The sequence below is a fragment of the Lutra lutra genome, chromosome 12 (assembly GCF_902655055.1).
Source record: "Lutra lutra chromosome 12, mLutLut1.2, whole genome shotgun sequence".
Taxonomy (NCBI): domain Eukaryota; kingdom Metazoa; phylum Chordata; class Mammalia; order Carnivora; family Mustelidae; genus Lutra; species Lutra lutra.
In genome coordinates this window covers 86955164-86968675 of record NC_062289.1, presented here as the reverse complement: position 1 = coordinate 86968675, position 13512 = coordinate 86955164, and the positions used below count along the sequence as shown (strand labels likewise).

Sequence of the window (13512 nt, the reverse complement as noted above, 5' to 3'; positions counted from 1 at the left end):
TTGCGGTCCCCTGAGCGGTGGTTTCAGTTTTCTTTTTTACCTGTTCCTTTGTGCTTCCTTCCAGCAACCCAAAGAGGGACTGTGTCCTTTGTCCCTATTTGGATATATTTTAACAAGCACAGAGAAAGATGTAGAGAAATACGTTAGGCTTTTAGCATTGGTTACAGTCCAGAGGAATGAAGAGAAAGAAAATAAGACTAACAAAAGAGAATACAATTATTATGGAATAATATTGAGAAAAATGTAGAATATAAAATACTAGCTATAGAGTTACTACAAATGGATAGAAACTGAATATGTATAGGGACAAGGACTTAAAGTAACAAAAATAAAAAGGATGTTCCAACTAGCTGATGAGATTGTAGGAAACATGGATTTCTGTTATTTTAATACTGTTTTTTCAATGAATTAACATTAAAAAATCTTAGAGATTTTAACATCCGTGGATCAAATCGTTTAAACAGAGATGTTTTTCTTCTTTTTGTTATGCCCGAGTTTTCGCGTCGTCTCCACCAAGGAGCCGACACCGATGCCATCACATGAGGGTTTATTTGACAAGCTTAAGCTTAGTCCCAAGTACACCTGACACAGTGGAGTAGGAACTTGGACCCTGAGGTGACATGCTTAAGCTTGGGCCCAAGTATACCCGACACAGCCGAGAAGGGACTTGGACCCCGAACCAGATTATAGTCAGAGTTTTTAAAGGCAGAGTAGGGGTGGACTTGTCGGTGGGTGAGGACAAAGGGGATGATGTAAGTCTCTAAGAAATTTTGGAAGCAAGGTCTCCAGGACCTTGAGGGGCTAGCTATTGTTGGGAGAAAGGTTATTTGTTACTAGAAATAAAAATCTTCTCATGAGGGGCACCTGGTGGCTCAGTGGGTTGAGTCTTTGCCTCCTGCTCAGGTCATGATCTCAGGGTCCTGGGATCCAGCCCCACATCGGGCTCTCTGCTCAGCGGGGAGCCTGCTTCCTCCTCTCTGCCTGCCTCTCTGCTTACTTGTGATCTCTCTCTGTCAAATAAATAAATAAATAAAATCTTTAAAAAAAAATCTTCTCATGAGACCCTTTAGATATATATCCGTGGGTCATATGCTTGGGAATGATTGCTGACACTATCTTGGAGGTTTAGAGATAAAGTTTCACACTTCTCCTATCAAGTGTCCTTGTTAATGAGATTTGGGTTTAGAAGAAATTTAACTATTTACATTTCCTTCAGCCTCCTTCAGTTTTATGGTGGGGAGGGCTACATTAGGGCTTGGGGAACTGAGTTATTTGCCTCTGGAAACTGGGCTATTGTTAAATCTCTAGGACATTTGTAAACCAAGGGAGACTCCTGTCTTGCAGGATTGCGATCTCTGCAAGTTAACTATTTGTTTTTCTTTTAGGGCAGCCAGGGGTGGCTGAGGAATGTCACACATACTACTCAGGGGAGGGGAGCGGGTGGAGAGGGGGTACAAGGTGCCAGCTTTTGCTTTGTCAAGATGGCTGTATTTATGTCAGGGCTAGACTCGAGGTGGGTACAGCCTTGTTTTTCTTGGCCTCCACACTTTTGTCCCTCTTTGAATTCATGTTAATTTGTCTTATTTTCGTACTCTTGTAAGCCACCTGAAATACTATCTAGGTCAAAGTGGAATATAAGTAAGTAAATAAAAGTAACCCAACTCTTGCCAATCTCTTCCCCCTTCAGTCTTTCCTGCACACTGCCAACGTGTAATTACAATCACATAAAATAGGGATAATAATAATACTTTTCTCATAGGATTGTGAGTGGATTAAATTAATTCACACTAATTTAAATTAGTTAACACTAGTTATAAAGCATTTACAACAGTATCTGCCATATAGTACATAATTCGCTTAAGACTATTATGGTTATTATGTCGTACCATTTCTTTTCTTGGAAATTTGCTTGATTATAGAAATTTATAGCGACATTTTTGTAGGATAAAATCCAAATGCAAGAGCCTCCAAAATCTAGTTATAAATTAAAGAGTCTAAATAAAAATGATATTTATAATATCACATATAGCTACTGAGCTCTTGAAATGTGGCTGTTCTGAATTGAGATGTTATAAAACACTAAATTTTGAAGTTCAAAATTACAAATGTGAAATATATCAATGATTTTCTATATTGATTGCATGTTGGAAGGACAAAATTTGGATATTTAGGTTAAGTAAAATTTATTATTAAAATTTCATCTGTTTTTGCTTTTTTAGTGTGGTCACTAGAAACTTTTGTTTGTTTCTTTTTTAAGATTTTATTTATTTGAGAGAGAGAGTTAGCGAGAGAGCATAGGCAGGGTGAAGGGCAGAGGGAGAAGCAGATTCCCTGTTGAGCAGGGAGCCTGATATGGAACTTCATCCCAGGACTCTGGGTTCATGACCTGACCACAAGGCAGATGCTTAGCTCACTGAGCCACCCAGACACCCCCACTGGAAACTTTTAGATTACATCTGTAACTTATATTTTTATTGGCTAGCACTGCTCTAGATTTTTAAAGTAAAATGTTGCTACTTTTCATCCTAATCTTTGTCCAGTTGGTGTTTTAGATGCAAGGACAGTATACTTTTATTTCCATTAACTTTTATCTTATTAAATGAAACTCATTATTCTAAAGTATTTAGGTCTTATTAGATCTTAAATCTGTCATCTACCTCCCACAACTTGAGTACATTCATTCAGTAAATACTGAGTACCTATTCTAGGCACTTTTTTAGGTACTGAAGATATTGGAGTGAGTCAGACAGGTAAGTTGTCTGTCCTCAAGGATGTTCCAGTCTACTAGGGGAAAGCAGACAGCAAAAACAAACATGATATTTTGGAATTTGATAAATGTTACATCTCAGAGGTAATGACGTTTAAGCTGATACTTGAAGGATGAGAAGGAGCTAGTCATGTGATTATCTGGGGGAAGAACATTGCAGAAAGAGGAAAGCTATTATAAATGACCTGAATTGGAAAAGTACTTGATACATTGGATGAAAACACAGTGGCAGACCCTAAGATAGTCTCCAATAATCCCTGCCTTTTGGTATTTACCCTCTCATGTGATCCTTTCTCCTTGGCTGTTGGCAAGATATGTGGTCAATAGAATACAGAAGTGGTGATAGAATATCACTAAAGCAATTTTGTTGCATAAGGTTCTGACTTCCGTCTTGATCGGAAGATATCTTGCAGAAATCCATGCGGTGAAGAACTGAGTGAAGTGTTTGATCAACAATTAGGTCTTTAGATCAACAACCCTGGAAGAACTGTGTTAGACCAACAACTTTGTGAACTTGCAAGCAGAATCCTTCCCCATTTGAGCCTTCAGATGAGACTCAGCCCTGGTTGATAATCTTGATTAAGCCTTGTGAGAGGCCTTGAAGCAGAGGACCCAACTAAGCTCTTCTTATACTCCTGATCCACAGAAGCTATGAGATGATGTGTGTTCTAAGTCACTAAATTTGTGGAAAGTTGTTATGCAACTTAACACACACACACATTGATAAATGTGCCCACTATATTTTCTCTGAAGTCATTAATGAAAGTGTTTTACAGAACTGTGCCAAGTCAGAATGCTGATTAACCCCACTAGGAGTCATTTCTAAGTTGATATTGATCATTTAGTTAATACTCCCTTAGGCTTACTTGTGCAAGAAATGCTGTTAATTGTGCTTCCACTTGGCCTGTATTTCCTTTTTTTTTTTTTTTAAGATTTTATTTATTTATTTGAGAGAGAGAGCTGGAGTGGGAGGGGAGTGGGAGTGGAGTGGAGGGAGGGGGAGAGGGAGAAGCAGACTTCCTGCTGAGCAGGGAATCCAATGCAGGCCTAGATCCCAGGACCCCAAGATCATGACCTTAGCCGAAGGCAGATGCTTAACCAACTGAGCAACCCAGGCACCCCCTCATTATTATTTTTTAAGATCTTATTTATTTATTTGAGAGAGAGAGAGAGAATGAGCAGGGGGAGGAGCAGAGGGTGAGGGAGAGAGAGAATCCCAAGCAGACCTCCTGCTGAGTGCGGAGCCTGATGCACCTATGAGCCTGAGATTACAACCCAAGCCAAAATCAAGATTTGGACACTCAAATTCAGGTGCCTCTCCTTATTTTTATATCATAAAATTTCTCACCAAATGCTTTGTCAAAATAGCATATATACTATGGTAATTCTATCCAAAGAAAGAATGGGGTAGTTTGGCATGATTTTTTTATAAATCCATTCCAACTTAGTGATTACTTTTTAAAAAATTGTTTAGAAGCACACTTTTTGGATGGTTCATTTTACAATCTTATTTGGGATCAGTACTAAGCTCTTTGAACTATGGTTTGCAGATTCTACCATCTTTTCTTCCTTAGAAATAAAAATTTAGTTATCACCAATTTTCTACAATTTGTAGAAATTTCTGTGATACTCTACAACTTCTAACAATTTTCCCATTTTTACACAAACTCTCAGATTTCATTCAGTGCTTTATTGGGTTAACCTGCAAGTTTTATCAAAGTCCTAGAGTATACTTTGTTCAGACCAGGAGTGGTGGATTCATTTAGAGCAGTCAGGTGCTCTCTTACAAACTTTATCTTCAGTTCCCTCTTAAAATGTTTGTTTTACACTTTTTATTCTAAATATTATTCTTTTCAGTAGGAAAGACAAAAACATGTTACCCATTAATCATTATACCATGAATTTCAGCAAAGGGTCATTTCCTTATAAAATTTGCCTATTTACAGCTTATTCTCTTAAAGTGTACAATTCAATGAGTTTTAGTATATTCATAAAGTGTGCAACCATCACCATTGTCTAATTTTAGAATATTTTTGTCACACTAAAAAGAAATCATGTGCCCATCAGTAGTCACTCCCCATTCTCTCCCAAATTAACTTCCCAGCCCTAGGCAACTACTAATTTTCCTTATGTGTGTATAAATTTGCTTATTTTGAACATTTATACAAATGGACTCATGCAATATGTGGTCTTTTGTGATTGGCTTCTTTCCTTTAGCATAATGTTTCCAAGGTTCTTGATGGTGTGGAATGCACCAGTACTTCTTTCCTTGTAATTGTTGAATAATACTTCATTTTGTGGATATACTGCATTTCATTTATCCATTCACCAGTTGGTGGGCACTTGTGTTTCTACCTTTTTTCTCTTATGAATAACAACGTGATAAGCATTTGTGTTCAAGTTTTTGTGTGGACATATGTTTAGTTTCTCTTGGGTATATACCTAGAAGTAGAACTAAGTTTATACCTAGCAGCTGAGTCATATAAGCTATGTTTAATCTTTTGAGCAACTGCCAAAGTGGCTGCAGTATTTTACATTCTCACCAGCAGGTTATGTGTTTCTATTCTTCCACAGTTTCTGCAACAGTTGCTATTGTCTATTGTTTTTTATTATAGCTATCCTGGTAGATATGAAAAGTTATCTCATTGTGACTTTAATTTGTATTTCCCTGCTGGCTAATGATGTTAATCATCTTTTCCTGTTTATTAGTCATTTATTTATTTGGGGGGAGAAACTTCTGTTTAAAACCTTTGCCAGGGGTGCCTGGGTGGCTCAGTGGGTTGAACAGCTGCCTTCGGCTTGGGTCATGGTCCCAGGGTCCTGGGATCGAGCCCCGCATCGGGCTCCCTGCTCAGCGGGGAGGCTGCTTCTCCCTCTTGCTCTGCCTGCTGCTCTGCCTACTTGTGCTCTCTGTCTGTCAAATAAATAAAATCTTTAAAAAAAATAAAGCCTTTGCCAGTTTTTAAATTGGGTTGAAATTTTTTTAAAGATTTTATTTATTTATTTGACAGAGAGAAATAATGAGAGAGAGAACACAAGCAGGGTGAGTGGGAGAGGGAGAGGGAGAGGCAGGGTTCCCACTGAGTGGGGAGCCTGATGCCAGGCTCGATCCCAGATCCCTGGGATCATGACCTGAGCCAAAGGCAGACACCCAGTGGCTGAGCCACCTAGGCGCCCCTGTATTGTATTTTTATTATTGAATTGTAGGAGGGTTTTTTAAAAAAAGATTTTGTTATTTATTTATTTGTTTGTTTAGAGAGGGTGCATGTGAGTAGGGGGAGGGGCAAAGGGAGAGGGAGAGAATCTCAGGCAGACTCCTTGCTGAGCATGGAACCTGTCCTGCAGTTTGATCTTATCATCCTGAGATCATGACCTGAGCCAAAGTCAAGAATCAGAGGCTTAACTGACTGAGCTACCAGGTGCCCCTGTAGGAGTTCTTATATATTCTCTATATAAGTCCCTTATCAGATACATGATTTATAAATATTCTTTCTATTCTGTGGCTTGTCTTCACTTTCTTGATGGTAGCCTTTGAAGCAGAAAAGTTTTTAATTTTGAAGACGACTGATTTATCTGTGTTTTTCTTTTGTTGCTTATGCATTTATTGTCATATCTAAGAAGCAATTGCCTAATAAAAGAGCTGCCTTGATGTTACATTCTTCTTGTTTTGTTTTGTTTTTGGTAAAGATTTTATTTATCTATTTGGGAGATCAAGAGAGAGCATGGGGTGAGGGGAGGGGTGGAAAGACAGAAGGAGGCAGGCTACCTGCTGAGCAAGGAGCCCGATGCAGGACTCCAACCCAGGACCTTAGGATCATGACCTCAGCTGAAGGCAGATGCTTGAATGCCTGAGCTACCCAGGTGTCCCAGATGTTACATTAATTTTTAAAATTATCTTTTCCTCTCTTCCTATTAACTAGTTCTCCATTAGAATATTGTGTGTGTTAAGAGTGCAAACTATGAAGTCAGAATGACTGGATTTGAATATTGGTATTACCGTTGATGACTCCATAACCATTAGAAGTGACTTCTTTAAATCTCAGTTTCTTCATCTGAAAAAAATGTGAACATTACTGGGGTGCCTGGTTAGCTCAGTTGGTAGAACATGGGACTCTTGATCTTAGGGTTGTGAGTTCAAGACCCACACTGGGTGTGAGTCTACTAAATTTTTTTTAAAAAAATGGAAATATTACTTTTTACCTCAAAATTTTTGTTGACAATTAGAATGCTTAGCATAGAGTCTTATACATAGATAGCACTTGATAATTGGTAGATGTTATTACTAGGAATCTTATTTGAGTTAAGTATAATTTTTGCTTAAATAAAAATATTTTACTAGGGAGATGTCTTTTTTGACTTTGTATCCATAGTTGTAACTTGCTCATGGTAGAAGTTTAAAGAATATCTATTAATTTAATTGATACATGAAATATAGTAGCCCATTACATTAAGTGAGCTATGATGTATTTGAGCTTACTAAGGAGCTAAGTAAAAAGAGAAGAGAAAACTAAAAGTAAGTATCACCCACTTCATTTGGGCTTGGGTTAGCCCTTGCAGAAAAGAAAGATGGGAAGATTATGTTTCAAAAGATATTTCAGGGGCGCCTGGGTGGCTCAGTGGGTTAAAGCCTCTGCCTTCAGCTTAGGTCATGATCCCAGGGTCCTGGGATCGAGTCCCGCATCGGGCTCTCTGCTTGGCGGGGAGCCTGCTTCCTCCTCTCTCTCTCTCTCTGCCTGCCTCTCTGCCTACTTGTGACCTCTGTCAAATAAATAAATAAAATCTTTTTTTAAAAAAAGTTATTTCAAGGGGGAGTAATGCTAATACACAAAAAGCAGGGTACTAATACAGAGAGAAAAATGGAAAGGTAAATCCCCAAATGGGAATTTGGTCAGTGGCAGAAGACATTTTAGAAGAGTACCAAAAGTGAAAAGTTCTTATATCAAGAGCAGCAGACTGATTTGGCATGGTTGTTTCTTGAACAATTTGAGATTTGTTCTTGACTGAGACAAGAGTCCTTTGTCCAAAGGCATTCTCTTTATCACTTGGTGAGACTGTCATTAGTCCTCTTGCCCTTATTAGATAGATATATGATTAGAGGCCTCAGAACACTCCCTGAGACCTTATAGTAGGGATTTCTGAACCAGAAATCGACCTGTGTTTTTTATTTGTTTATTTAGTACTTTAAGCAAAGTGGTTAGAACCTGCCTCCAATTTAATAGTTTCCTAGCAAAACCTACCTCTGTTTAATGATGTCCCTTCTTCTACTCCACACTATGGTGAACAAATGAATCCTATATTAACCTCCTATGAATAAGTGAATCTCATATTTAAATCACTGAACCTATGATCCAAATGATCCAAATTATGTTATCAGTAAATATTCTGTAGAGTGTATGAAACTATGTTTAGATGAAAGCTAAGATGAAATATTCTCCTTCTGCTTGCTCCTTACTATAATCCTTGTCCAAATTTTACCAGTTCTTCCGAATATTGTTCAAATGACAGGCAGTGTATATTTTTTTGTGTGCAAATAATTTGAGATTCTGGCATTCAGGTCATTTTTCCTGCTGTATTACAAGCTCCTGGAAATCTGGGTCTGTCTCTTATTTGTCTTTGTATCTTCTATAGCACAATGCTTTACACAGAGTTGATATATAAACATAAGTATATTAAATGAATCATGTAATTTAATATATTTCTGGTGGGAATTTTTGGTACAGAATATTTCAGATGTTACTATTTTTTTTTTTTTAAGATTTTTATTTATTTATTTGACAGAGAGAGATCACAAGTAGACAGAGAAGCAGGCAGAGAGAGAGAGAGAGAGAGGGAAGCAGGCTCCCTGCTGAGCAGAGAGCCCGATGCGGGACTCGATCCCAGGACCCTGAGATCATGACCTGAGCCGAAGGCAGCGGCTTAACCCACTGAGCCACCCAGGCGCCCTCAGATGTTACTATTAAATGTGAGATATTAACAGCCCATTCTCTTCACAGCTTTTCTTGGTATTACTAAAAATTTACTGATTGCTTTAATATGCAGTCTCTCTTTTCCATCACAGGCTTTTATCCCTAAATGGGGCAAGTGTTAAGCAGACCTCCTTTTTCTTCCTTACTTTTCTCTCCTTTTTTTCTGTTCCATTTGTCTCTTGCAGCTCCGTTTATCTTTTCACCATTCTCTCTATTTTTTATTATTCCTGTCTCTTCCTCTTACAATTCCTAATACTTTGTTTCCTTGTCACCTGCTCTTTCTATTTTTGTTCTTTCTGCTTGGCTTTCTCCTCCACTTGTCACCACCTCTTTCCTTGTCCTCAAGATACAGAGCAGGATTGGGTAGGGAGGAGCCCAGCAGAGCTGGGGGTGGAGCCACCTGTTCTGTGCTTCAGGATTCAGAACCTGAGAAGGATCGGGCTGCGGAAGCATAGCTGGGGCAGAAGTCCCCATGGCCTTCCTGCTGGAGGCTAGCTTTCTGGAGGACAACTGGGACTTGGTGAGATTATAAGTTGTCCTTTTCTTTTTGCTCCCCCTTTTCTTCCTCCTTGTTCTGTACTTTTCACTCACAGTGTCTCTTTGCTACTTCTTCCTATTTCTTTACTCCTTACTATTCTATTTTTTCTCTCTCTAGTTATCAGTCAACTCTATTTAGTACTTGTTTACCTTTCCTTGTACCTGTTCTTTTCACGCATGTCTGTTCTCTCAAAATTTAACTTTTCCTTCCTCTTCTCCATTTTATTCTTTTCTTTTTAAATATTCTCATCCAACTCTCTTTTCTGTCCACCTCTCTACTCTTTTGATCATATTGTTTCCTAGAGATGGAGCAATAAGGGGGGAAACAAGGACCACCCTGCCTTTCCAGAGGCCTTTCTGCTCCGCCTCAGACTTGTAGGGTCTTCTGATTAGGCACTGAAGAGTCTGTGCTCTGCACAGACACTGAATAAACAGTGAAATTGGAGTAAGGTTGAATATTAAATGTTAGAGTTTTGATTTTATTCTCTTTTATGTTTTGTTTAGGTTTTTTCTGCAATACAGTGGATACAATTTGTTATGGCTACTCTGAGGTAAATTTATTTAATCTCATGTACTATGACTGTTTTAACTAGTAAAAGCAAAACTGTAGAATTCTAAAGTTTCCTGCATTTTTTCCCCTGGGTATTTGCTTTTACTCTTTAGGGAGAAATGCTGTTCTTTACCATGTTGATATTTTCTGATTAATAAATGTAACATCAACAATAACAAAAAAACAGATTGAGTAATAACATCTGAAAATCAAAGGACTTGGTCAGCAGGACTGATTTGCAAAATCAGTAGGAATGATACAGAGATTAGCATGTCTCCTATGCAAGCATGACACACAAATTCATGAAGCTTTCCATATTTTAGAAAAATGTGTAGTTTCTTTTTTATCTGTTATATATCAGTAAAGCTGTAAAAAATCATTAGCAAAAATGAGGGAGCCCTAGTAGTCTTCTTTTAATGATTATCTTTTATCTCTGTCAGTGTTATCGGTTCAAGTTCACTTATTGCCTATGCCGTATTCCAGAATATACAGAAATCTCCAGAGGTGAGCAAACTCTTTTTTGTGTTGGATTTGAACTTTTTTAGTGACTTAGCCTTTGAAATAAATAAGAGAAGTATCACCTATAAATAATGGAATAAGTCTATGAATTACTTGTAAATTTGTCCTTATGTTACATTGAGATATTTTAGACACAGTCAATAGGTTTCCCTTTTCTTCTAGGTAATTATTTTAACTATAACTTTGAATAGTGAGAGATTGGCTACTAAAAGTACTATTTTTTTGCTATGCATTAATTATTAAAGTTAGGAAATAGAGTTGTTTGAAGCCTCTAGTCACTCTAAGCACAGTATGATCCTGCCAAGAGGTGAGTTTTCTGATATTGATATCTTAGCAATATTGCTAGTGGGGCTAAGAAATAGCTCAGACTTTGTTTCCAGAAAATATTAGGTTTGCTGTTCAGGCCTTCTAGGCAATTACAATTTAATGGTGAAAACAGAACAAAAATATATCCTAGGTAAAATTATTCATACCAAAAAGATTAAGTAAAAATATTTTCCTTTTTTTGAGGTGTAATTGACAAACAAAAATTATATATATTTAAGGTATAAACAAACAAAAAAACCTTCCTGATTGACAGAGGACTAGGAAGAGAGAGTATTTCCTAGCTATGAAATAAAAATGTAACAACACTTTCTCTCACTAGGCCAAATGGCACAAAATTAGACAAAATATAGTTCACATATATAGGGGGGCTTTTGTATGTGGAAAATGTGATTGGGTTTTTATTGGGCCCACTTTCCTAATCAGAGTAGTTCCGTATGTTGAACACTTTCTGAGCTCCAAGTATGGTGGGTGCTTTACAGACTTTATCTATTGGCTTTCATCACTTTCCCATGGGAACGATGGTATTAGCTCCATTTCACAGATGAGGAAATTAAGGCTCAAAGTCCCACTGAGCCACCCAGGCTCCCTGTTCAGTGTTTTAAATACATTTTTCATTTAATCCTTAAAACAACTCTGTGAGGTAGATATTACTAATCTGATATTATAGTGAAGAAATGGAATCCTGGTAAGGTCGAGGGACTTTCCTAAGATCTTATATATAGCCAGTAATTTGTTAGAGCTAGAATTTGAGTACAGGATTGTCTTGTTCCAAAGCCATTCTCCATATATGCTTTTTAAGCCGCTGAAATATGGTATGTAATGAAAATAGGATTTTGGGGGTGCCTGGGTGGCTCATGGCTTAAAGCCTCTACCTTTGGCTCAGGTCATGATCCCAGGGTCCTGGGATTGAGCCCCGCATCGGGCTCTCTGCTCAGCGGGGAGCCTACAACCTCCTCTCTCTCTCTGCCTGCCTCTCCACCTACTTCTGATCTCTGTCTGTCAAATAAATAAATAAAATCTTAAAAAAAAAAAAAGAAAATAGGACTTTGAATTTCAGGCATAGACTGTGACTATGTAAGTAACTAGAAAGTAGAAGTCCTGGTACTGTACTGTCATTGCCTGCCAAAGTAATCTTAGGCCACATATCTTTCTGTGATTCAGATTTCCCTAATGTTTGTGTCCTTTGCTGAAATTTTAATTCATAGGTGATTAAGTTAATGAAGTATAAGTTACATAGTAGGACAGCTAAGCAGAGATTCTCAGTCTCTGCATTATTTATCTGTTGGACTGGACGATTATTTGTTGTAGGGGGCTGTCTGCACCTTCAGATGCTTTGCAGACTTTACCCACTAGATGTTAGAAGCAAACCACCTCCCCATACATCTGAGGTTGTAAAAACCAAAATATGTTTACATTTATTGCCAGATATCTCCTGGGGGAGACAAAATTGCTCCTGGCTCAGTGACCACTCAGGTCACTGCTCTAAGGTGACCTCTGGCATGACAGTGGGTTAGAGCTTTATAAAGATGTAGGATCTACTTTGGCCTAGGATGTGACCTTTAGTTTCTCTGGCTTCAGTTCCCATACCTTTCACATAACCAGAGCTTAAAGGACCTTAACAACCACTAGTTCACTGGTTCCCACACATTCTGTTTTCTTGGTGTAGGAAAAATTCCAATTTTTCCAGATTAAGAATATCAGCCATCCTCCAGTTTTCCTTTTTTGTCCATTAAAGAATTTTTTTAAAGATTTTATTTATTTATTTGACAGACAGAGATCACAAGTAGGCAGAGAGGCAGGCAGAGAGAGCAGGGGAAGCAGGTTTCCCGCCAAGCAGGGAGTCTGACATGGGGCTCGATCCCAGGACCCTGAGATCATGACCTGAGCCGAAGGCAGAGGCTTAACCCACTGAGCCACCCAGGCACCCTTAAAGAATATTTTTAATCACAAAAAACACATGGAAGTCATAATCTGAAAAAGACCAAAATAGTTTATTAAATTAAAATAAATGTAGTAAATTGGAGAAATCCATAGGGAATCTTTGAGGTGATTAACTGATGAAACAGTGACTCAGAAAGGCTAACTGAAGAGAGAAGGTGGCCAGACTAGCCAGTGTTAAATAATACTCAGGGCAGATATACTTTATTACACACTTATGTGACTTCATTTCCCCATAAAGATCACTTTTTTTTAAAGGATTTTATTTATTTATTTATTTTAATTAATTAATTTTTTTAAAGGATTTTATTTATTTATTTGACACAGAGAGAGAGAGAGAGAGAGAGAGATCACAAGTAGGCAGAGAGGCAGACAGAGAGAGAGGGGGAAGCAGGCTCCCCACCAAGCAGAGAGCCTGATGTGGGGCTCGATCCCAGGACCCTGTGATCATGACCTGAGCCGAAGGCAGAGGCTTTAACCCACTGAGCCACCCAGGCGCCCCAAGATCACTTTTGATATTCTTTGTAACCTGATTTCATTTGAATAGAAATATTGGGAAGCAGGATTTTAGAAGAGTATTCATATGAATACTATTTTAGGTCTTTCAACTCACCAGAACCCACTTGGATTCAGAACCTCCCCAGGGAAACCCTTTCCCACAGTGCATGTTCGACCCCTTATCCTGCTCTTGATTTAAATGAGGTACGAATTGGGCATATTTTTTTTTTACAGATTTTTATTTATTTATTTGACACAGAGAGAGATCGCTAGAGAAGGAATACAAGCAGGGGGAACGGGAATGGGGGAAGGAGAAGCAGACTTCCCACTGAGCAGGGAGCCCAATGTGGGGCTCAATCCTAGGACCATGGAATCAGGACCTGAGCCGAAGGCAGACGCTTAACGACTGA

At 38.3% G+C, this 13512-nt stretch overlaps 1 protein-coding gene and 1 non-coding gene across 9 annotated transcripts in view; both read left to right on the top strand.

The window, feature by feature from the left end:
• The window catches only part of TMEM116 (transmembrane protein 116), a 96841-nt gene that overhangs the window by 5705 nt on the left and 77624 nt on the right, over positions 1 to 13512 (top strand). For 6 of the 8 annotated variants that reach the window (XM_047698347.1, XM_047698350.1, XM_047698352.1 and 3 more), the window contains exons 1-3: positions 9149 to 9253; positions 9775 to 9821; positions 10261 to 10324. In XM_047698347.1, coding sequence (XP_047554303.1) covers positions 9206 to 9253; positions 9775 to 9821; positions 10261 to 10324 — 159 coding nt within the window. In that variant the 5' untranslated portion in view covers positions 9149 to 9205. Of the gene's footprint in view, positions 1 to 9147; positions 9254 to 9774; positions 9822 to 10260; positions 10325 to 13512 lie in introns of those variants that run through there. The other 2 variants (XM_047698346.1, XM_047698345.1) reach the window with 2 other exon arrangements.
• On the top strand, positions 10040 to 10142 carry LOC125082756 (U6 spliceosomal RNA). The gene has a single exon (XR_007122080.1). It is a non-coding gene; the product is annotated as a U6 spliceosomal RNA (small nuclear RNA).